Source organism: Peromyscus californicus, unplaced genomic scaffold (genome assembly GCF_007827085.1).
Source record: "Peromyscus californicus insignis strain IS unplaced genomic scaffold, ASM782708v3 Scaffold_13__1_contigs__length_99412109, whole genome shotgun sequence".
NCBI lineage: Eukaryota > Metazoa > Chordata > Mammalia > Rodentia > Cricetidae > Peromyscus > Peromyscus californicus.
The window spans coordinates 4,622,679-4,645,598 of NW_026294424.1; the positions used below are offsets into that span (position 1 = coordinate 4,622,679).

The 22,920-nt window shown below is 50.2% G+C and overlaps 1 protein-coding gene across 4 annotated transcripts in view; it reads left to right on the top strand.

Annotated features, from left to right (window-relative positions):
* Positions 1-22,920, top strand: part of Zfyve28 (zinc finger FYVE-type containing 28) — a 98,606-nt gene that overhangs the window by 35,733 nt on the left and 39,953 nt on the right. For all 4 annotated transcript variants that reach the window (XM_052736203.1, XM_052736201.1, XM_052736200.1 and 1 more), the window contains exons 2-6: positions 10,166-10,306; positions 16,894-17,031; positions 18,756-18,958; positions 19,918-20,007; positions 21,062-21,151. In XM_052736203.1, the coding sequence (XP_052592163.1) occupies positions 10,166-10,306; positions 16,894-17,031; positions 18,756-18,958; positions 19,918-20,007; positions 21,062-21,151 (662 nt within the window). The remainder of the gene's footprint in view (positions 1-10,165; positions 10,307-16,893; positions 17,032-18,755; positions 18,959-19,917; positions 20,008-21,061; positions 21,152-22,920) is intronic.

Below are 22,920 nucleotides of genomic sequence, written 5' to 3' on the forward strand. Positions count from 1 at the left end.
TCAACTGTTTTGGCTGTCATTCTTATGCACACTAATAAGGACACTAGGGACTGTACATGCAATTTCCTGGGCATTCATAATGCCAGTCACAGCACTGCAGCGTCACTTAGCAGGGGATGAACCATGGAGGAAGTGTTTGGGATTGGACCTTGGAGCCCATCTGGTCCCTTCAGGGTCGAGGCTGCAGATTCTTCCCTCAGTCTGTTGTTCCTTTAATCACATTATTGATTTCATCATGACAATCACATGGTTTATTTCTATTTTACCACAGTAATGGTGTTTGCTAATGTGAACAAAAACAAAAGTGTCAGCTTGTCCTTCGGAGAGTGCTGTGAAAGGATTTGAGAGGTTGTGCTGCGACCTAGGGACAGACAGGGCTCCCAGTGGCCCCATACCTCTGAGGATAGGCCAGCTGTGAATCCAGGTCCAGCTGGAGGCGTGTGTGGGATGCTGACATCTCTAGGTACTTGTTGGGGAATATTATTTTTTTTAAGATTTATTTATTTATTATGTATACAGAAGAGGGCACCAGATCTCATTACAGATGGTTATGAGCCACCATGTGGGTGCTGGGAATTGAACTCAGGACCTCTGGAAGAGCAGTCAGTGCTCTTAACCTCTGAGCCATCTCTCCAGTCCCGAGGAATATTATTTTAAGGTGTGCGGCTTTTGTTTATATTGCATTTGTTTAACTCTATGAAGCTGTGTTATTGTGCCTGTATAAAACATCTGAGGGTCTAATAAAGAACTGAACGGCCAGTAGTGATGCAGGAGAGAGAAACAGGTGGGGCTGGTAGGCAGTGAGAATATATAGGAGAAATCTGGGAGAAAGTAAAGGGAAACAGCCAGAGGAGGAGGAGGACTCCAAAGACCAGCCACCCAGCTACACAGCAAGCCACGGAGTAAGAGTAAGATTTACAGAAGTAAGAGAATGGGAAAATCCCAGAGGCAAAAAGTAGACGGGATAAGTTTAAGTTAAGGAAAGCTGACAAGAAACAAGCCAAGCTAAGGCTGGGCATTTATAATTAAGAATAAGCCTCTCCTCTGTGTGTGATTTATTTGGGAACTGGGTGGCGAGCCCCCCAAAAGACCAAAGACCAAAGAGTCAAAAAAGTAAAACCAAACATCAACAGGTACTTGTGCAGATAGATGAGTGGGGCCAGGGTACCCTAGGAGGGCCTAGGTCAGTGTTTGGAGGCAATGAACAGTCCTATCCATGGAGGCCTGTTGTTGACAGCTGCATGTGGCCTTGAGCAGTTGCTAGGGTAGGTAGTTGCTATGGTGAGCAGCTGCATTAAGGTACCTCCAGAGGCCTTTCTTGGTTTTCTGTGATGCTTTTGGATTTGGGGGAGTGGAGCGCAAAGCCTAGGGCTTTACTGGAGACCTGGTCCAGGAGAGGTCAGGGCCCAGGATGGCATTGTGGTTGACCGTCCCTTCACTGAACTTCCTAATCTCTTCTTGAAGTCTGTGTACAGCCACTGCCTGGGGAATGTGCCAAGACTGGAAGGTAACATTCTGGGGTTTCACATCCTGAACGCTGGGCCAGTGAGTGGCACTTAGCTGGTTATGTGGCAGGGGTCCCTCTTGGAAATTGGCATTCAGATCCCAGCTGACATTCTGAGGACAACTGCTTGGGGAAGAACCTCCTAGGCTTTGTTCCACTCATGGACTGACCTGGGGCAGGAACTGTCCTCTCTGATCCACCGGGCTGCCTGCCCTACCATCTGTGCAGGTCACATGTCCGGCTACCTGCCTGCCTGTTATTCTCCTACCTGGAGCCTGACCAAGACCATGAGGTTGCTGACCAGAGCGACAAGGCATCATTTAATGCCCTCTGACTGCAGTGTTCATGTCATATTTAGAAAGCAAGAGTGCGAACAGGGTCTCGCCCTGGCGCTGGCCTACCCTCTTCTTCCACCAGAGAGGCCTGAGGGGCCTCACTATGACTCTGGGCAGAATTTGAGCCTCCTAGTCTCTATAATGCAATCCAGGCCATTTGTTACTTTCATGAGCTCCAGTCTCCCTGCCTGGACTGCTGCACTGAGGTTCTATGCAGGACCAGAAGTGATTCCTCTGGAATGGCTCATGGTGAGCAGGGTCTCCACAGATGGTTCAGGTGCCGTGATCTCTAATTCTGTCCCAGCCCAGCCAGAAGTCCTCTGAACTATAGGGAAACACTTCAGAGTACCCATGGCTGATCAAAGGGCCCTGTGGGCAGGGCCCAAGCTCACACCATGAGTATATCCACACTGACAGCCACACTCATCAGAGACCAGGCATTTGAGTGAATAAATAATACGATCAACTTCTTGGAGTTAGTGTTGCATTGGTCCATTCCGTATTGTGACTTAAACTTATAATTGCTCAGTATATCTATGTGTCTTCTGCCTTTCTCTTTGTGGGTGTGACGTGTGTGTGTGTGTGTGTGTGTGTGTGTGTGTGTGTGTGTGTATATATATGTGTGTGTGTGTATGTGTGTGTATGATTGTAGGCACATTCACATCACAGGGAGATCAGAGGACAACCTCAGACAGCAGTCCTTGCTGTCCACCTTGTTTACGTCAGGGTCTCCTCTTCACTGTTTGCCACTGCGCACACCAGCCTGGCTGGCCTGTGAGCTTCAGAGGTTGCTCCTGTCTCCACCTCTGTCTTGCCACAGGAGCACTGGGATTACAAATGTGTGTCATCATGCCTGGCTTTTCAGTGTGGGTTCTAGGGACCTGAACTCAGTCCTTATGTTTGCACAGAACTTTGTCTAGAGTCATCTGCCCAGCCTTCAAAGAATTGTTTTAAAATAAAATTTCTTTATGATTAATTTATGAGTAAATGTTAATTTGTATACCTGTTTTTTTGTTTGTTTTGTTTTGTTTTTTGAGACAGAGTTTCTATGTGTAGCTTTGGAGCCTGTCCTGGAACTCACTCCGTAGCCCAGGCTGGCTTTGAACTCACAGAGATCCACCTGCCTCTGTCTCCCAAGTGCTGGGATAAAGGTGTGCACCACTACTGCCTGGCCTGTATACCTGTTTTATGCGCTTATGTACCCAGGGTGATCTGAAGATTTGCTGGGAAAGGGGTCCCTGTGAAAAAAGCCTAAGACCTGTTCTAACCTTTCTTCCTTCTTTGAACAGTGTGAATTTCCTCCACAATGGAGTAGCTGAGACAAGCTGAGACAGTATTGAACAGTATTGTTCTAAAGGCACTCCTATGTAGTGTGAATTCTTATTTGTTAGAGCACAAACAAAATAACACCATACTCCTACAGTTAACGTATGATTTTTACAATGTTCCAGTGTTATTTCACACTTCTCAAAGAGTACTCTTCCTACTTACAGCAATCCCTTTGTTGTACACATTTTCTTTTGGGACATCAAAACACTTAAAATCAGCCTGGAGGTAGACATTTGTTCCATGGCCTTCTCTGCCATCCCCCTGCCTCAGGCCTGCGGGCCAGCCTGTATGGGCCCAGTGTCCCCCAGGCTGCTGTAGCACTGAGTGGTGACTTGGTGAGGTGACTGTTTGGGCCCTACTCTGCATGCTTACAATGAGAGACTTAGTAACCAAAATTTTCTCTTGGATCCTGTTAATCAGGACAAATCAGGAATCTCATTGGTTTTGTTAATTCATTTCCTGGGACCCCTGCCTGGAGCTTTCCGCTTGCACAGCACCTGGGCCCTTGCATAGGCGTGACTGACACAATCATTAAGACCCCATTCTGCTCCCACACTTTGGCCTGTGAGGAGACACAGAAGAACTTCGGTTCTTTGGTCTGAAATAGCAGTCCTGAGGGGGCTGATGCTCCCTCTCACTCCATCGGCAGCTGGAATTTTAAAACAGCACAGGCATTTTATGTTTTTGTAGAATTTTCTGAACTCTCTTTTAATTTCTTCTGCTCAAGGTTATATGTGCCTGCCTCAAGGTGTGCACATGTACATTGTGTGTGTGTATGTTTACGTGTGTGTATATGTCCATTCATGTGTGTGCATGTACATTATGTGTATGTATACGTTTGTATATGTCCATTCACATATGTGATGTACATTGTGTGTGTGTATGTATACATGTGTATATGTCCATTCATGTGTGTGCATGTACATGTGTTCATAGAGCCCTCCTACACTTACTGGTCTAGACGTTGTACATCTGGTTTTCAGGGCTTTGATCTGTAGAAATCAAAGCCAGCTGAGAGCAAACGAGGTTTACCAGTGTCAAGTCTTCAGCAGCTGAATGGCCTCTGGCCCCTCACGGGTGAGGCAGAGTGAGGTGTGAGAATGCTTGCATTTATGGTTATGGAGACACTTAGAGCCTGCCTAGTCCTGTGGGGTTTGAGGTTGGACATTTTGTTTGGGTTCCCCGACCTGTCTGGAGCTGTGGGTCTTCAGCCATAGACACCCTGGCTATTTCCCTCCACATCAGAGAGGACTGCCAGTGGCGTCAAAGTTCTCTTTGTCTGTCTGTCTGTCTCTCTCTTTCTGTGTGTGTGTATACAGGATTCCATTTTTCCACAGAGGCACCAGCATTCCTGCTAAGCTTGGCAGGAAGGGTTCTTGGTGGGTTGGTCCTGATTGCTCAGCCAGGCTCTAAAACAACTTAGCCATGCCATATATCATTGGCACCTCCCACCTTGTCAGTGAGTCCCTCTTCCTGACGTTTGTCCTCCAAGAAAGCATACAGGTCAGCCCAAACATGGACCCTTGCTGTGGTGGAACAAGGCGAGAGTTGTGTGGGTACTGCACATTCAGAGGCCATCTCTACAGTGACCCAGCAACACACTGTACTGAGGCTGCCATTAGGTAGTGGACTCAGTGTAGGGTATCCACCTGCCAGTGTAGGTGCACGAGCCTCAGAACCTTGGCCTTCTGAGAGTAAGAGACATCGAGGAATTCTGGATGCTGGTGATGGGATGTTTGTCATGAGTGTGCTGTGTCAGAAATATAAGCAAACTCATTTGTATCTTCTACAGTATCAGAACTTAGTAACCAACAATAAACTCACAAGGCATGACAGTTTTGTTAGCTGCAGTTTTCCGAGTAGTCCTTTCTTTAGTAGCTGGCTCAGGCAAACACAGGTTCTTTCGTATGCCTATAAATATGTTTATATGTGCATGGAGGTCAGAGGTTGATGCCAGATGTCTTCCTTGCTTGCTCTCCACTGTGTTTTTTTGAGACAGAGTCTCTCATTGAACCTCGAGCTTATAGATTTGACTACTGTTTGGCCAGTGAGCCCCTGGGAACCTCCTGTATCTGCCTCCGAGTCTTTAGATTACAGGTGCGGGCATGTGCGTGTGCTTGTGCGTGTGTTGCAGAAGTGTAAGTAGGGGTCAGATAACTAGCCCTGTACGGTCTGCTGGAGATGCTGATGCTGTTAATCAGGCCTGCTTCTGAGTCACAGGGATAGCTGACTTCTGGTAGTTGGTTGCCTGGTGAGCAATTTAATGCTGGGTAGATGGGAAGGTGGGAGGATTCATGAAGGGATGTGGACTGGGTAAGGTGATCCAGGGGTGGGATAGGTCATGAGCCTGGCTGCGGAGTCACCACAGTGATACCAGCTCAGCGAGAAGATCTGGTGCTGGGCAGAGTGGCACAGCAGTTTCCACCCTTGAGGCTGCAGACCACAGACAGGCCTGAGAGAATCAGTGTACCTGGGTGTGGAGCCTGTGAGTACAGTTGCCTCTGATTCTACTGTGGATACCTACTTGCCCGGGGCTAGGCAATGCATAGCTACTCTACCAAACGTTCACTGACTGATGGAGCAGGTGACACCCCTCCTCTATCTTACACTAGAACTCTGTCTGGCCCCAGGAAGTATCCATGGTCAGTGGGGTGAGCAGGGACAAGTGATATGGAAGAGTCTCTCCAAAAGATGTTGAAGTAGTTCTGGTGGAGGCCTTCATGTTTCTGTTTGTGGTCTGTTGCCCTGATGCTGGGCCCTCAGTATTATCCTGGCTACTGAGTGGAATCTTCCTTTGTTACAACACAGACATGGACCTGCTTGAGGGATGAGGTCCTAGACTGACTGCCCTTCTCCCTAGCCTCTACCCTAAAGCCACATGAAGGTTCCGAGACAGAGAATGTGTCCCACTCTAGTCACAATGGAGAGTAAGGGGCAGAGGGTGGGCCTTGACTCCAGCAGGAATATGCTTTAGAATGCCAGCAGGTGTGGGCTGTCTGCTTTAGGTCCTCCCCAGACAGAACAATTAACTCACACATTTGTGCATACATATATGCATGCACACATCAATAGAAATGCACGCATATATACACATATGCACAATGCATGCACATACAGGTCACGTGCACACTTACCCATGTACACATGGGTATTTGTTGGCTTTTGCAGAGCACAGAGAAGAGGGACTAGGTGGGCCAAGGAGACCACATGTAGCCCTCTTGCTTTTGAGGCTGGGTTCATTCCTTCGTCATGGGTTGGTTGCAGCCTGGGAGCCTATAACAGATGGGGGCTTTCCTGACAACCCTAGGCCATTGTCAACTTCTCTGCACCTTGTTCGTGCTAAGCCCAAGGTCAGCTCTGAGGTCAGCTCATGTGTAGTGAGGATTTTAGTGCTGGGATGAGTCCCAGCTGAGCTACTCTTGGGGCTGAGCCAGATACAGCCCTCCGCCACGCTCCCTTGTCCAGTATAAATTTTTTTTTTTTTTTTTTGGTTTTTTGAGACAGGGTTTCTCTGTGTAGCTTTGCGCCTTTTCCTGAATCTCGCTCTGTAGACCAGGCTGGCCTCGAACTCACAAAGATCCACCTGCCTCTGCCTCCCGAGTGCCAGTATAAATTTTGCTTCTCGGAAGTGACATTATCCAGTTCCTCAAATTTAGCGCCTGGCCTGGTCGCTGAGATGAATAGTGCTGGTCGCAAGCAGCGACAGAGGCTGAAGGGACACAGGGACACAGGGAGGCTGTTCGCCAAGCGCGTCTTTCCAAAGTGTGGTTCTGAGAGGCGCTCCGCCTCAGTGGGGTATCCACTCTGTGACTGCTGCTACTGTGCCCTGCCTTCCCCATTCCTGTACTCATCCTGCTGGGGAGCTTGTGGGTCTGAGGTCAGAGGGGAACTATGGTTCTGTTGACCCGGGTGACCACCCTGAGCTGGGTGACAGGTAAAGTGGGCCTTACCATTGGTGAAGTGTCCAGCACAGTCTATTGGGTGGCCAGTCGCCACCCTTATCCCTGCTCTGAGAAGGAGCCGGGTCTCTTCCAGGAGAAGTGGGTAACAGAAGGAAGCTGTTTCTGTCAGTTGGGAAATAGGTGTGCCTAGGGCTGCGCCTTCTCCCTTGGGGAATGTCAGGAGGCCCTGGCACCTAGGAGGGGGAGCTAGTAACACCACAAAGCAGACCGGGGTCCTGGGGGCTGTATCAGAGTGTGACTTGACAGCTTTGGCCTTGCAGAGTCATGGCCACGTAGAGGAGAAGACAGGGCCAGGGCCTGGAGTTAGTTGGAACTGTGCTGTGGGAAGAGAGGAATAAACGTGTCTCTCATCTCCCATCATGTCTTTTTCTCTGTGTAGCCCTCGATGTCCTAGAACTCGCTCTGTAGACCAGGCTGGCCTTGAACTCAGAGATCCACCTGCCTCTGCCTCCTGAGTCCTGGGATTAAAGGCATATGCCACCATGCCCAGCCCACCCTGTTTTTTTAAAAAATTATTTTAAACTTTTTTCATTTGTACATGCATGTGGAGGTCAGAGGACAACTTGTGGGATCTGGGTCTTTACTTCTATAATGTTCGTCCAGGGAATCAAACTCTGGTTGTTGGCTTTATATGCTGAGCCATCTCAGTTGTGTGTGTGCATGTGTGCTTGCACACATGGGTTAGTGTTTGTGAATGTGGGTGGGTGTGCCATGATACACGTGTAGGTCAGAGGACAACCTTGGACATTAGTCCTTGTGCCTGATCCTTTTTAAGACATGGTCTCTTTGTTGTTATTCTGTGTGCAGGCTAGCTGGCCTATGACATGGTCTCTTTGTTGTTATTCTGTGTGCAGACTAGCTGACCTATGAGCTTGCTCCGTCATCAGCTTCTAGAGCCTCTCTTTTCCCCACCTCTTGTCTTGTCGTAGGAGTGCTGGGGTTCTGGACATGTGCTGCCGTGTCTGGTCTTAGGTGGGCTCTGAAGATCTGAACTCAGGTCATTATGCTTGCACAACAGACCTTTACCTACTGAGACATCTTCCAGACCCCAACTATAAGTCTTGATCTCATCTCCTCACAGTCTCCGCCGTGTCATAGCCCTCGTGGGTGTGGCGGCAGCGTGAGAAGTCAGTCCAGGTGTGGAGGGGAAGCTAGCCAGCATTAGGTGCAGGGCTGGCACCAGGGGCCTTTCTCTTTCCACCTGTAGGATGTCATCACCCATGGAAAGGGGAGGGTGCTGCATCTGCATCTAGACCAGGTCAAGCAACATCTGGGAGTTTCCTTTCAGCCCTCTGCAGAATGTCTTGGGAAGGTTTCATACCCAACTTGACCAGGCACTGTAGCTGGCTGTGAGGCGCTAATGCAAATTCTGAGTGGTGTCTCTAGGAGTTCAAGCCCCGTGAGGGGCCACTTGGCCACAGCTGGGGTCCCCCCTCCCCAGTGTCTTTGGCTGGTTGGGAGGTTCAGGGCTGGTGCATGTTTGTGATGATGGTCCTCTAGTTCAAGAAAAGCCTCCCTGAGGCCTGGCCATGCAAAGCGAAAGGGAAGGGATGGGGGACACCGAGGGAAAGGAGAGGAAACTACAAATAATGGCCAGAAGTTGCCTTACGTTTAACACACTGTGGTGTAAACAGCCACATGCATGAGTGGGAGAGAGCGGGCCAGGTGTCACTGTTGCGCTGTGTGTGCATGTGTGCACACATGTGAGCAGCATTACAGCAAATACGGGTGGGTCCCTTTGGTTACATTTCACTCATTGGGTCTTTTTTCCTCCTGATACTAGAGGCTGAACCAGAGCCTTGTGCATGCAATGCACATGCTCTGCCTCGGAGCCATAGATCTTCAACCCTCTCCCATGTCTTTCTCTTGTAGTCACGAGCATCCATTACCAAAACATGCTGGGCTTCACCACTTTTCTTCATCTCTCTGAATTCTGGGCTGTCGGGTCTAAGGGAAGGAGTCCTTCATACCTCGGAACCTAGGGAACCATTGCACAAAGGCCCAGAGTGGTGGGTTTGCAGTGTGTGCGTAGAAAAAGAAGCCGGCCAGTGGGGCTGCAGCAGAGACAGTGGGCAGGCATCAGGCCTGATGGAAGAGACAGGGAGCCTGGGTTCTACTCAGAGTTCAGCTGGTGCAAGACCAGAACACCCCTGAGTTCAGTGGAAGGGAGGCCTCAGCTGAGGAAACAACTGTTCCCCGGTGTTACAGAAATGGGGCTGAGAGGGCGGAGAACGGAGGACCGACTGTTCCCCGATGTTACAGAAATGGGGCCGAGAGGGCGGAGAACGGAGGACCGACCACAAGCTCTGCCAGTCAGTCTCGTTCCAGCGCAGCAAAATTATGGTCTTATCCTGGGCCACTTCCTCCAGTGGCTGTCTTCGTCATTTCTGTTTAGTGATTTAAGTTCTGTTCAGTGAGCCGGGCGGTGGTGGCGCACGCCTTTAATCCCAGCACTCGGGAGGCAGAGCCAGGCGGATCTCTGTGAGTTCGAGGCCAGCCTGGTCTACAGAGCTAGTCCAGGACAGGCTCCAAAGCTACAGAGAAACCCTGTCTCAAAAAACAAACAAACAAACAAAAAAGTAGTTCTGTACAAAATCTCATTACATAATTCAGGCTCATATCAAATATACAATCCTCCTGCCTCAGCCCCCCTAGTGCTGGGATAGCAGGTGTGTGCACCAGGCCTGACTTATATAATTGTTTTCTCCTGAGATGTTTTCTGTCACCCCAGGGCCCTGGGCCTATCTCTTCCTCTCCTCTGGGATTCTAATGAGAATCTTTCGTGTAGGGTGGAGGGTGAGGTAAGTGGGCCCAGCCCCAGTGGCCTGGCTTTTGCTCTGGCTGTAGTCCTAAAGGTTCTTACATAGAAATTTGATGAGCTGGCTACTGCTTGGGGTGGAAGAGTGCAGATTAGGGACTGGGCCCTGGGGGTCATCCCAATGGCATCCTGCCCTGTAGGAACAAGGTTCCCAGGAACTGTGTCCTCCAGCAGTTACCACTCCCTCATGCTCCTGGCACCTCTCTCTCTCCTGCAGAGGTCAGACCCACAGCTGCTGGCCCAGTTCTACTACGCTGATGAGGAGCTGAACCAGGTGGCTGCGGAACTGGACAGCCTGGATGGGCGGAAGGAGCCCCAGCGGTGCACACTGCTTGTCAGCCAGTTCCGCTCCTGCCAGGTGAGCGGGCAGGTGGGGGCATTGGGGTATGTGTCTTTATCCTGGGGGGGGGGTCTTGGGGCGAGATTCTTACGTGGGTAAGTGTAACCAAGGATGGATGCTGTGACCTGTCCTTGGTAAGCGTATATCTTTGCCACCTGTCGGGATGTGATCAGGGCCCTGGAGATATTGAAGGAACTAGACCCAAGAGGAGTGTACTCTTGGGCAGGATGATGTGGGGGCTAGGTTGCAAGTGCTAACTGTACAGGACACTTTGGAAGAGCAGCCGCCGAGGGCCAGAGTGAGGTAGGGAGCAGCTGGCTTGGGAAGGGAGGTACTTGCTCTGGCTGCTCTGGGGAATGTGTGTAGAGCTAGTGGGGGACGTGACTGCACTCGGCTGCTGACTCATGGTGCTGTGAGCTTTTGCTGCATAATTCAGAGACAGCCCTGGAAGCTGCTACTAAAAATACCTTGCCAGCAGCATTTTCTTCCAGTGCAGCAAATGTTCACGAGGCGTTTCCAGCAGGGGCAAAGTTTCGTCAAGTGACAAGCACAGTCTTTCGAAAAGTTCAGGAACCTTCTTTGTGTGTTTTGCCTACACGTTCTTGCTGGGTCCTCTGTTCTGGGAGGTGGGGCTGGTGCATGCTCACTGGACAGAGGGCCTCCACAAAGTAGCCAAGGTGATCACACTCCAGGCTGCCTCCAGGTGGTCATTCCCTCCTCATGTTCTTGTCTGTGGCCTCTTCCCACGGAGCTCCAGTGTAAGGGCCCTGTCTGCGTCATGATCTTTGGACTCTGTGGCTCTGAGCTGTTCAACACAGCCTCCACCCACCATGTGTCTGTTTGGATGTTCCAATAGATGCCCTAGGCTCCTTCAGGGCCAGCCTCTCTGCTTCCAGGAGCTCCTGCTAGAAACAGCTCCTGAGAGAGCAACAGTCACTAGGGAGCCACCTGCAAAGGTGAGAAGCTCCACAGGAGATGATCAGAGGGGCTGAAGGCTCCTCCTCCCTACTCCTGTCTGTTGGGAAGGGGGACAGGTGTGGTCACTTTGGGAGATGGCTGTGGCCACCTTAATGTCTCGCTCTGAGCTAGGTGTGTCTTGATGTCAGTGACAAAGTATTATTTTAGGTAGGTTGGGGAAAGGGATGTCAAGCTGGTGGTCCCTTCTTAGGTCAAGGGTCAGGGCTCATCACAGTGAGTCTTATACTGTGAGAAGGGTCTGTGGAAAACACTTAGGTCCAGGCTGTGTCTTGAGGACACACCTTCTCCCTTGTCTTGGGGTCTGGGAGGGAAGCATGGGGACCAGAGATTGTGTGCATCTCTCTGCACTGTTCTTTGTTACTTGGCTCACAGGACCCTGTTTTCTGTCTCACCTCATACCCACTGCCATTTCTCCTCCCTCCCTAGCCTCTTAGGTCCAAGATTCAGCTCTCTCCTCCTCTTGGCCCCTGTGTGGCCATGCTGTCTGTGTTGACTCAGTTTCTCCCCTGCCCCAATCCAGACATGTACCGCAGTGCTTCCCAGCCCCAGTAGGACCTGTTAGCTGGCTGAGGCCCAGCCAGCATTGCAGCTGGGGACTCCAGTCCCCATCCTCGGCACCTCATGCAAGTTCTGCCCGTGAACCCAGAATTCCACGTTTCTTCATGGTGTCCCAACTGGCACTGTTTTATCGAGTTTAGTCTGAGTGCTTGGTGTGCTGCTCTGTAGGAAGATAATGGACTTCTATAAGCCGATCTTGTGACCTGAGGTCACCCCGAGGGAATGCAGGTCACACTGCGCTGTTCTTCCTGCTCTCTGCCCTCCATTCTTACAAGGTCCCTCACTACTCCTGACAGTAGAAACAGGATTCTGCCCTACCAGATGGGTGTGCTCAGCTCAGTGGTTCTAATGCTTCCTGAAGACGCTGTCCGAATTCAGGTGAGTGCTGCCTTTACCTGTGATGTTTATGATAAAGGAGCTGATGGCTCAGTGGTTAAGAGCACAGACTGCTTTTCCAGAGGACCCAGGTTCAATTCCCAGCACTCACATGGCAGCTTACAACTGTCGTAACTCCAGTTCCAGGGGATCTGACACCCTTATACATACAGACATACATGCAGGCAAAAACACCAATGCACTTGAAATAAAAATTAAAAACAAAAACAAACAAAAAACATTGGCATGATGAAGGAGGCAGGTGTAACGTGTGAAGAGTGCTCAGGGTAATATCTGGACATGGCCTGAGCAGGGCGCTCTTGTCTCTGTGGAGTTGGAAAATGCTACCGTGCTACCATCCTAGACTGCCAACCCAGAAGCCCTCTGAACCCCATCTGTCCTTTGTTTTTATGGAGGTTTCATGCACAGCTATGGTTGATGCTTTCTCCTCCCCCTCAGAGTTTGAGGATAAAGTTGAAAATCTAGGCCTGTGCCCTGTAGTGGGCTAGTCCCATCTTGAAACTACTCAGAGCCTGGCTACCTGCCATCTCATTAACAGGCAAAGACTATTTATTACCTCTGCGACTGCAAGGGTTTTAGGAATTGTATATCAAGAAACTGAAAGAAGAATACACACACACACACACACACACACACACATTACATTTTTGAGCTGGGGGGTGTGTTTATGTTGCTTAAGCTGGCCTTGAACTCTTGAGATGAAGAGACATTTCTGCCTCAGCAAGTAGCTGGACTGTGCCTGGTTCCCAGATGCATTTCATGGATCCTTTTCTAATTCACTTACTGCTTTTGACATTGTTCTTTTAGTCTACTGGATATTGTATAGATGTTTTCTGCAAAAAAGTTTTGTGCTTCTTTTTCAAAAAGATTTATTTTTGTTAGATTATGTGTATGCATGTGTAACTGTGTGTGGGTATGTGCAAAGGAGTACAGGTGCATGTGCAGCCCAGAAGAAGGTGGCAGGTCCCCCTGGAGCTGGAGCTGCAGACAATTGTGAGCGGCCTCGTGAGGGTCCAGAGAACTCTGTTTCTCTTTAAGAGCAGTATGTACTCCTGACTTCTGAGCCATCTCTTCAACCCCAGCTTTCTACTTCTCTCTTCATTAGCTGCCTTCATTTTGTGTTGTATGCTGTGCCCTGTTCCCTGAGACCCTCCTGGAGTTCCAGTCCAGTGCTTGGCATACTTGATGAACAGACTTGTTCTTACCTTGGGAGAGACAGTGGTCAGTCCTTTATCATCAAGCATGTGAACTGTAGGATTTCTGCAGACCCCCTTTATCATTCCAAGGAAGTTGGCTCTATTTATAGCTTGCTGAGGGCTCTTATCAGGAATGGATGTTGGAGTTTTGTCAAATACTTTCTTTGTGACTATTGGGATAATCAAGTTTCTTATTATGTTAAATGATACTGAATACTTTTACACAGTAAATACTGTTTCCATTATTATTCTTGCCATTGCCCAGCATCAGCTGCAGGCAGGTGCTGTGAGGGCAGAGCTCTGTCTGTAACATCCACTGGTTCACCCCAGTACCTAGCCCGTAGCGAGCATTCAGTTTATCATTGAAAGAGGAGTGCCAAGTGACTGACCTAAAATGCTGCCTTTTCCTCTTCTTCCTTCTGCCCCTCCTTACCTTTCTTTTCCTTTCCTTTCTTCCTCTTCATGTGGTTTTTACGATGGAGTCTTTTTTTGTTGTTGTTGATTTTTCGAGACAGTTTCTCTGTGTAGCTTTGCGCCTTTCCTGGATCTCACTCTGTAGACCAGGCTGGCCTTGAACTCACGGAGATCCACCTGCCTCTGCCTCCCGAAGTGCTGGGATTAAAGGCGCGCGCCACCACCGCCCGGCTGCGATGGAGTCTTGCTTAGTCAGGTTGGGCTTGAACTCACAGTCCTCTTGTCTCAGCCCCATAGGTATAGTTGTGCACCACCATGTCTGCTGTTTTCTTCTGTAGTGATCTGTCTTATCTGTTTATTCACTCTCTGATACTAATCAGGGCATCGCACAAATGATGGAAAGCAGTGTCACACTGCTCAAAGTTGGAATACTGTGCCGGTACGTACACTCGGGTTTCTCACCGTCTCTGTGTCTAGAGGAGGGAGGGAAACTGTGGTTGGTATGTAAAATAAATAAATAAAAATAATCAAAGAAGAAATTTCTTCTCCATGTCAGCATAAATTGTGTAGTCGTGTTAGTGTCTGTAGGCTGTGTAGCAATGTCTTCTCTCCTGTGCGCTGTGTCTCCTCCTCCTGAGTGTGTTAGTAGAGCTTTGTCAGTTTTATTTATCATCTCAACTGAACTGTGTTTGGCTTTGTTGATTTTCTCTTTCATGGGACTCTTTACCTTTTAACACGCGTCATCATGTGCGTGCGTGCGTGTGTGTGTGTGTGTGTGTGTGTGTGTGTGTGTGTGCGCGCGCATGGAGAGAGAATACACCTCTCCCTAATGACTTACTCCTCCGGTGAGGCTCTGCTCCTTGATTTGCACAACTTCCCCAAATAGCTCTACGGGGCTGGGAACCCAGCGGGAGATCTCTCACGTTCAACCCTTCACACTTAGCTACTCAGAAGGTGTGTCTTGTTTTTAAAGCTGTTAGGCCGATCAGAGCTGTGTTAGTCCGGGTCAACCTCTCTTCACCATGGTAAGACAGGGGGTGCTCCCTGTTGCTCTGAGATGTCAGAGATCTGCGCCAGCACAGTGAGAGCTCACTGCTCACAAGCTTGTGTTGTTAGGTCGGTGCTGAACCCCTGTGGGGTACCTCCTGTCAGCATTCCTCTCTTTATGTGTCTCTTTTCTCTGCTGTTCTGCCCTTGAGGTTCCAGCTGCCTTGTCCCACTGGCTGCTGTCTCCCTGTGCTGTACAGGGCATGCCTTGTTATCGTCTGTCTCAGGGTCACTGCCCATCCTCATCCATCCCTGAGATACATCGTTTCCTCTGCTATTTGGTGTGGAGCAAATTTGGTTCTAGCAACTCCATCTTGGCCGGGCTCCGAATTTCCAGTCAAGGGCTAGGGAGATGGCTTAGTAGGTAAGAGTGTTTGCTCTACAAATATGAAAATCTGTGTTCAAATCCCCAATAGTCACATAGAAAAATGGATGAGCTGTACACATGTTGGAACACCAGTGCTGTAGGCAGGGTGTGGGGTGTGGGTGGAGGAATAGAGGCTCTCCAGGACTTGCTAGGTGGTCAGTCAGCCTAGCTTCAGGTTCAGTGAGAGACCCTCTTTCAAGAGAATAAGTTAGAGAACGATAGAGTGGGACACCCACCATCCTCCTCTGGCCTCTGCATGTGTGGATAGGTGGGAACACACACACACACACACACACACACACACACACACACACACACACACACACACACACACACACACACACACACACACGACATAGTGTTACACGCAGGAGGCAGAGAGAGGAAGATTTTTTGCAAGTTCCTGGCCAGCCCAGACTACAAAGTGAGACATTGTGTCAAACAAAACAAAGAAGTAGCTGTCTATGGAAGGTCCCAAGTTTTACAAACTGTAACATATGCAGACTCCAAGCTGCCATGGAACTGAGGTCTCCATTTGTTGCTGAGGATCAGAAAAGCAAGGTGCCATGCCATAGGTTACACAGCCATGGGGTGGAGTTGGAACTGCCTTTGTATTGACAGACAGGTACTGGGATGTCTTTTTCTGGCCCCAGAGCAGGTAGGAGGGTTACTGCTTGGTGAAGGAGCAGGGTCTGAAAGAGCTGAGCCAACAGACTTTCCTTACTTGGTCCGAAGATTTTTGTGCCCCTGATCCTGTGAGAAAACTGAGGTTCAGACAGGACAAGGGTCTCCAGCTGGTCATCACTGGGGCTGAGGGACCCTTTTACTCATACATGGGATGTTAACTCTGTTGTAGAAACTGACATCCTGACTCTGGGGAGATTTTCACATAGTGAAAGGGCTGGTTTCACATAGTGGCCCTCAGCAATGTCACTGCCTGGAAGTAAGCAGATACACCAAGGATAGCCTAGGCTTGTAATGTGAATTATAATGAATCAGAAACGGACAGTGAAAGTCATGTTTGTGTATGTGTGTGTGTGCCTGTGTGTACATGTGGTACCTGTGTGGGCAAGTCTGAAGGCCAGCAGTACCCAGTTGCTCTCCACCTTATTTTTTGAGGTAAGGTCTCTCACTGAAACTGGAGCCAGCAAGTCCCCAGGGGCTTCCTGTCTCCACCCCTCCCCCAGTGCTGAGGTCACAGATGTGCTACTGTGTCCTTTTCTTAAGAGTAGGTGCTGGGGATCCAAACTCAGGGCCTTATATTTGCACAGCAAGCAATGTATCTGCTGAGCTGTCTCCCCAGTCTCCAGAGACAAGTTTTCATAGAACTCCACTGACCTAGTGTCCAAGAGAACGTGGATGAGTGTGCAGAGGCACCTGGGGGAGCCATGACATGCAGGGGCAGGCAGGAGGGAAATTGTTGTCCTCTTTCTATGAAGACGGTTCAGTTGTTACAAAGAGTGATGTGAAATCTACTTCTCAGTCAAGTCACAGGACTGTGTTCCAGCAACAGGCCACTAGGGGACACATTGGTATTGTCCCCGGAGGGAATGGTTGTAGGCATTTCCCTCTGAGCCTGCTGTGGGGAGGCAGGATGTGCTGTCAGTCACTTCTGTAGTTCCGGTGAGCAGTCTTTCTTTCTGTTTCAGGACAATGTGTTAAACATCATTAATCAGATCATGGAGGAGTGCATCCCTCAGGACCGTGCCCCTCGGGATTTCTGCGTCAAGTTTCCTGAGGAGATCCGGCATGACAACTTGGCTGGCCAGTTGTGGTTCGGGGCTGAGGTAGTGGGCAGCTGCTGGGATTCCCTGTCCTCACATTGAACACCCTTTTCCAGCCATGTCCCTGTGAATCCGCCCACAGACACCTGCAGACACAGATGCCCCGTGTTCTCCAGGGGTTCTATCTGCCCTTTGTTTACAGAAGGTGTGGCCTGAACTTCCTTGGCCACCAGCCCCTTGGAACATCAGGGAGAGCCATGACCCTGCACTCTCCAACACTGCTGGTGCAGATGAGGGGTCTCGTGTGATTGGTTGTTAGGAGTTTCTTAGATTCCCCAGGCATCCAGGACCCTGTCACTGCACCTCAGATACCAGTGTGAGCATGGTTCTCACCCACCTACCGCAATGGCAACGTAAGGGGGCACTCTTCAGAGAAACTCACTCCACATCTCCCTATAGCTTATCTTCCAGTGAGACATGAGGAAGGTGCCTTCCCCAGTGGGGTAGTAGGACCACTGTTCCCCAGTCTGGGGACTTCCTATACCTCTCAAAAAAAGTTAAAACCAAGCTTATCTCCCTTGTCCATGTTCTCAAAGCACTGGGGATCCAGGGCCATGACCGCAGCCTGTCATCTGTAATCCCTCTGTGCTGTCCCTAACACCCCTCCCCATGGAACTGTGGCTCTTACCTGCCTCATGCTCCATCTTCTCTCATCTTTCCATCCACCCGTACTACTCCATGCCTCTTTTCTGAACCATCTGGCTGGGTCCTCCCTGAGGTTCCTGTTGGTCTGGTGGCCACAGCAGGTTGTCCGCTCCTAGCTTTGGCATTCACTCTGTGTAGTGCGGCCCAGGGCAGAGGCTCCTGTGAGGAGATGTGGAAGGGGACAGGTCTCGCTCCACTAGTTGGGCTGATGTGTGTGTTCTGGGAGTGCTGTTGAGGCTTGGAGCCTATACTTCAATGCTCCCCTTCAGGACAGACCTGGGAAATCAGTGATCACTTCCCTCAGCTGACAGGAAATTGCTTCTTGTCCTGATTAATGCTGATGGGTTGGCTGGTGGCTTGGTTCTGCCCCAAACTAGTGAGAGCCAGCTAGTAGACTGAGCGTCTATACCAGAAGAAGCCAACTGGGGGCTGTGTGTACTCCTTGGACCTGACCTTGAGAGTAATAGGCAAACTTCCTATGTTTCTAAGCACAGCCTGGGTCTCTCAGAGATATAGGGGGTTGAGGGTGCATGGAGGCCTCTTCACCAACCAGAAGTGGGGTGCTTTTTTAGTGGATGATTATGGATATCAGAGGAGATCATGTTCCTTTTAGTATTAGATGTATGTGTGCAGCCGGGCGGTGGTGGCGCACGCCTTTAATCCCAGCACTCGGGAGGCAGAGGCAGGCGAATCTCTGTGAGTTCTGCAGAGCGAGATCTAGGAAAGGCGCAAAGCTACACAGAGAAACCCTGTCTCAAAAAAAAAAAAAACCCTCCAAAAAAATGTAGATGTATGTGTGCAACAGGCATCTGCGACTTCCCATAAAGTTAATGGTCTGCAGGGTGGCTGGACCCTTGCTGCTGTCTTGTTCCAGGACACAACCCTGAGTGTGGCCTGTAGATGCTCTTGGCTCCCAACGGTCACCCTGGACCAGGAGGCAATAAGAGTCACATCATTGGTTTCCCCTGCATTGAGTCTTACGCTGGGCACTGAGACCTTGAGGTGCACAGGGTCAGGTTCCCTGAGGACATGCAACTTCTAAGAGCTACAGGCCACTCTTAAGCATATTCTCCTGCCCACAGTGCCTGGCAGCTGGCTCCATCATCATGAATCGTGAGCTCGAGAGCATGGCTATGCGGCCCCTGGCCAAGGAGCTGACTCGCAGCCTGGAGGATGTGCGGGGCGCTCTCCGTGACCAGGCACTACGAGACCTCAACACCTACACAGAGAAGATGCGGGAGGCACTGAGGCATTTTGATGTCCTATTTGCTGAGTTCGAGCTCAGGTGACCTTGAGGGCCCTATGGAGGTGCTTTAGACATTTGGAATCATGCCTTTTGCTCATGAATTTGGGGTGCCAGCTCTTTGGGGGCACATCTTGATGTTTCCATGTAGACAATGATGAGGGAGGAGTTGGGTGGCTAGCCCTTGGGGAGCTTGTGGGTGGGGGTGAGGGAGCCTTTGAGATAAGAGGGAGAGCAGAGGTCATGCACTCCAGCAGGGCTCTGGCAGTCACAACCCCTGGGGGACAGGTCTGAGGAGAGGCCTAAGGGAGAGGCCTACTGTACTCTGTGCACCAACTTTGTGATGCTTGCAGACAGGAAATCCATGCCTTCAGTGGCCTCTGTTAATAAAGATTGATGGTAGAATACCATGATTGGCCTCTAGAAGGAGGTATTCTCTTGGAAGTCAGAGTGCAGACAATTGAGTATTATTTTCTTGTGTCTCATAGCTATATATATATATATATATATATATATATATATATATATATATATAGTTGGTAGTTTAGGAGGCATGAAAATGTTACTAGGATCAGGTAGATAAATATCCCCCAACTGCTCAGCAAATATCCTTTGGGTCCTGTGTACATCTGGGACCACTCCTGGGCATTTTAGATACATAGGGCCTGACTTTGCACTCTGTTGGGGGAGGGGGGCTCCCAGGTGCCTGCTCCCCATTCATGGATTCATATATACTAATGTATTGCTTCCTCACATGGGGTAGTTTCATGGCAGTCAAGGCTGAGTTGGAACAGGACTGGGGGTCTGAAGAAGTATCACATAAAGCCTGGGTTAGCAGGAGCTCTGCCTTAAATTATCCCTGTAAAGCTGGGAGCTGTGTATTTACGAAACCAACAGCATGGGGTAGCGGTAGATCAAGGGCTGTGGTTTTGATTTAACGTTCTTGTTTGGGGAAGCCTGGGGAGCTGGGGAACACAGGTCTGACAGCCTCTGTGTTGCAGCTATGTCTCAGCCATGGTGCCTGTGAAGTCCCCCAGAGAGTACTATGTGCAGCAGGAGGTCATCGTGCTGTTCTGTGAGACAGTGGAGAGGTGAGGGCAGGCTGTTCAGGGTGGCATCTTGTCGGGGACACCCAGGTGGGAAGACAGCAGCCTGCTGCTTCCCTTACCCATCATGCTTACTGGTACACAGAGGGCAAAGCCCTCACTCACTTGCACCCCAGGTTCCCTCTGCTCTGGGCCGAAAGGGCGGGTGCCATTAGTGAAGTCATGTAGTAGACAGACGGAGAAGTCTCTCCCTTAATAGGCAGCTGCTGTCTAGACCCCCACCACACACATATCCCCTAGTTCCCTCGCCCCCATGACCCCCTCACCTCTCTGCCTCTGCTGCTCACCTCAGAGTCTCTGTGGGCCCCCCGAGGGCTCAGCCCCGGTCACCATGGGTAGATCATTGCTGTTTCCATCAGGCCTTGTTTGGCCATTCAAAGTCAGATTCTCCAGATAGAGTCTGGGGCCAAGATTTACCTCAGAGTGTTGACAGGGGTGCTAGTTTTGAAACTGACTAAATCACACCACAAGTCGTTATTTTTAAAAGGCAGATCATTCGCTGTTTATGCTTTCAGAAGTGTTTCAAATTGCCAGAAAACAGGGTGACAGAAAATACATTTTGCTTTGAAGTCCTGATGGTGGAGCACCTGCTTACGGGGTGTTATGTTGGGAAAGCCACCTGCTTACAGTGGGGGAAGGGAGCTAACCTAGATTCCCTAGGAGTGCCAGATTGGGGAATATTTTTGCCCCACGTTTGCGCTTGGCCCTTGAATGGTCTTAGCTTCACACTTACGCAAAGCGCTGGTAATGACAGACACTGACAGAATGACAGGTATCTTCACACATGTCACCCACCGCCTGCCCTTCCATTCTTTTCGGGGACAGAGGTGGGACAGGCAGGAAAAAGACTGAGCTTTGGCCACTCTCCTGGGGCTTTCCAAGCAAAGCATGGCCTTGTCTTCCATGTGTGACTGATGTGATACAGGCCACCCTCCTCACCTGCCTGTCCCCTGGGAATACAAGAGAAGGTTGGGTGCTCTGCTCCCAACACTTGGAGTCTACCTACAGATACCCCCTCACTCCCCTCTCCCTCTGCCAGAGCCTTGGATTTCGGGTATCTGACCCAGGACATGATTGATGACTACGAACCTGCCCTCATGTTCACCATTCCTCGGCTGGCCATTGTGTGGTGAGTGCCCTCTGCTTCCTGGGTCCTGGTAATGGTTCTCACACCCTGAAGACTCTGCTCTGGTCAACCCCTAGCAGTCCCCAGTCTGGTCTCCTGTTCTCCGTCAGCAGATGAGGAGCCAAGTGTTCAGAGAACTTCCTGCTTCCCCTGTTGGGGGTGATGGGAGCTCCTATTACAGACCGTGAGATGGTGAGCCCTGCCACCTGGTGCTGGAGAGGTGAGGTGGACCCATACACTGTGCAGGGTCTCTTTGGTACAGAGTAACCATGCGGGGCTGTGGGAGGCAGGCTCTGTGGTGACAGGAAGATGAGGGGCTCCAGTTCCCAAAGGGGAATAAGGTTAGTTTAAGTGAGTAGTTTCTGGCCTGCAGGGACATGGAGCCCATTAGGTTCAGGTGAGCTGTGACCTAGCTGGCTAAATAGGAGCCCTAGTGGAGACCCTTTCCCACTAGAATGGTAGAACAGATTTGCGGAGAACAAGGAACTCTCAGGTCAGCCTTTGGAGTCTTGTGGGGTCCAAGGTGTAAAGATAGCATGCAGGATTTGGTGCCTTACATAACTCAAAGATGATATGCTCAGTCACTTGCTGGACATTCTGAGTGTCTAGGGCCATCTTTCTGCTGGGTGGGTGTCCATGGGGTTGGGGAGCTTGGTGGAGGCTGGCCGGGTTTGCAGTCTGGGAGATGGCCTGCAGGAGCATAGCTGGACTGAGAGTGGAAATGGGGGTCCTGTAGGGAGAAGAAGAGGGCCCAGAGGCCAGGATGGGTCCATGTCTAGGCCATGGAGAGATTGGTTTCACAGCGGAACCTCAGGGAACCTAGAGGAACCTGAAGATGCTTTCCCAGGGAAGTGGGAACACAGTGGTGAAATGGTGCTTCAGGACAGCCAGTGTTCTGGGCTATTGCACAGGCAAGTGCTGTGGCAGGTGTCGGGAGCTGCAAAGCAGGGGGCCAGTGCCAAACCAGACACTCCTTGTCAGGCTTCCGGCTTGTATGTCTTAGATGTCTTCAGGCTTAGCCTGAAGTTGAGCACTGTCGGGTGTTTCCAGAACCCTCTAATGGCCCAGCATCTCTGGCCCCCTTCTGCATATGCTCGCCCTTTCCTTAGAGAGTTCACTTCCTTCTCTTCAGCATACCCAAAGGATCACATCACACTCCAGGGATGCCCCCTTTAAAATGCCCTTCATCCACAGAATCTGGGAGCGTCATGCCTTCTGAGGATGTAGAGCTAGGGGACTGGAAATCCCTGGTAGCCCACATAAAGTGGGCTGGAGTGGCCCTTCCTAGGAGGACCTGTTCTGGCTCACAGGTGTCTCTGTGGTTCACTAAGAGGAAATGGCCCACTTATTTGGTCCTTACCTCTTTTGTCAATGTCTGAAAAATAAAACAGAAAACTTTTGGACTCTAGATCTTGTTTGTGCTGACCAGTGTGGGTCTGAGTCTTTAAGAACAGGCACTGACCCTTATCTCAATGGGCACACATCTCTGAGGATGGATACTGTAACACAGAAAACCCTGCCTCTCTTTTTTTGTTGTTTTGTTTTGTTTTTCGAGGCAGGGTTGCTCTGTGTAGTTTTGGTGCCTGTCCTGGATCTTGCTCTGTAGACCAGGCTGGCCTCGAACTCACAGAGATCCGCCTGGCTCTGCCTCCCGAGTGCTGGGATTAAAGGTGTGTGCTTTAATCTGCCGCCCGACTGGCCTGTCCCTCTTTTTAGCAGACCCTTCCTTGTAAGTGCTGTGAAGTACAGTACCCAGCACTTACCCACAACCC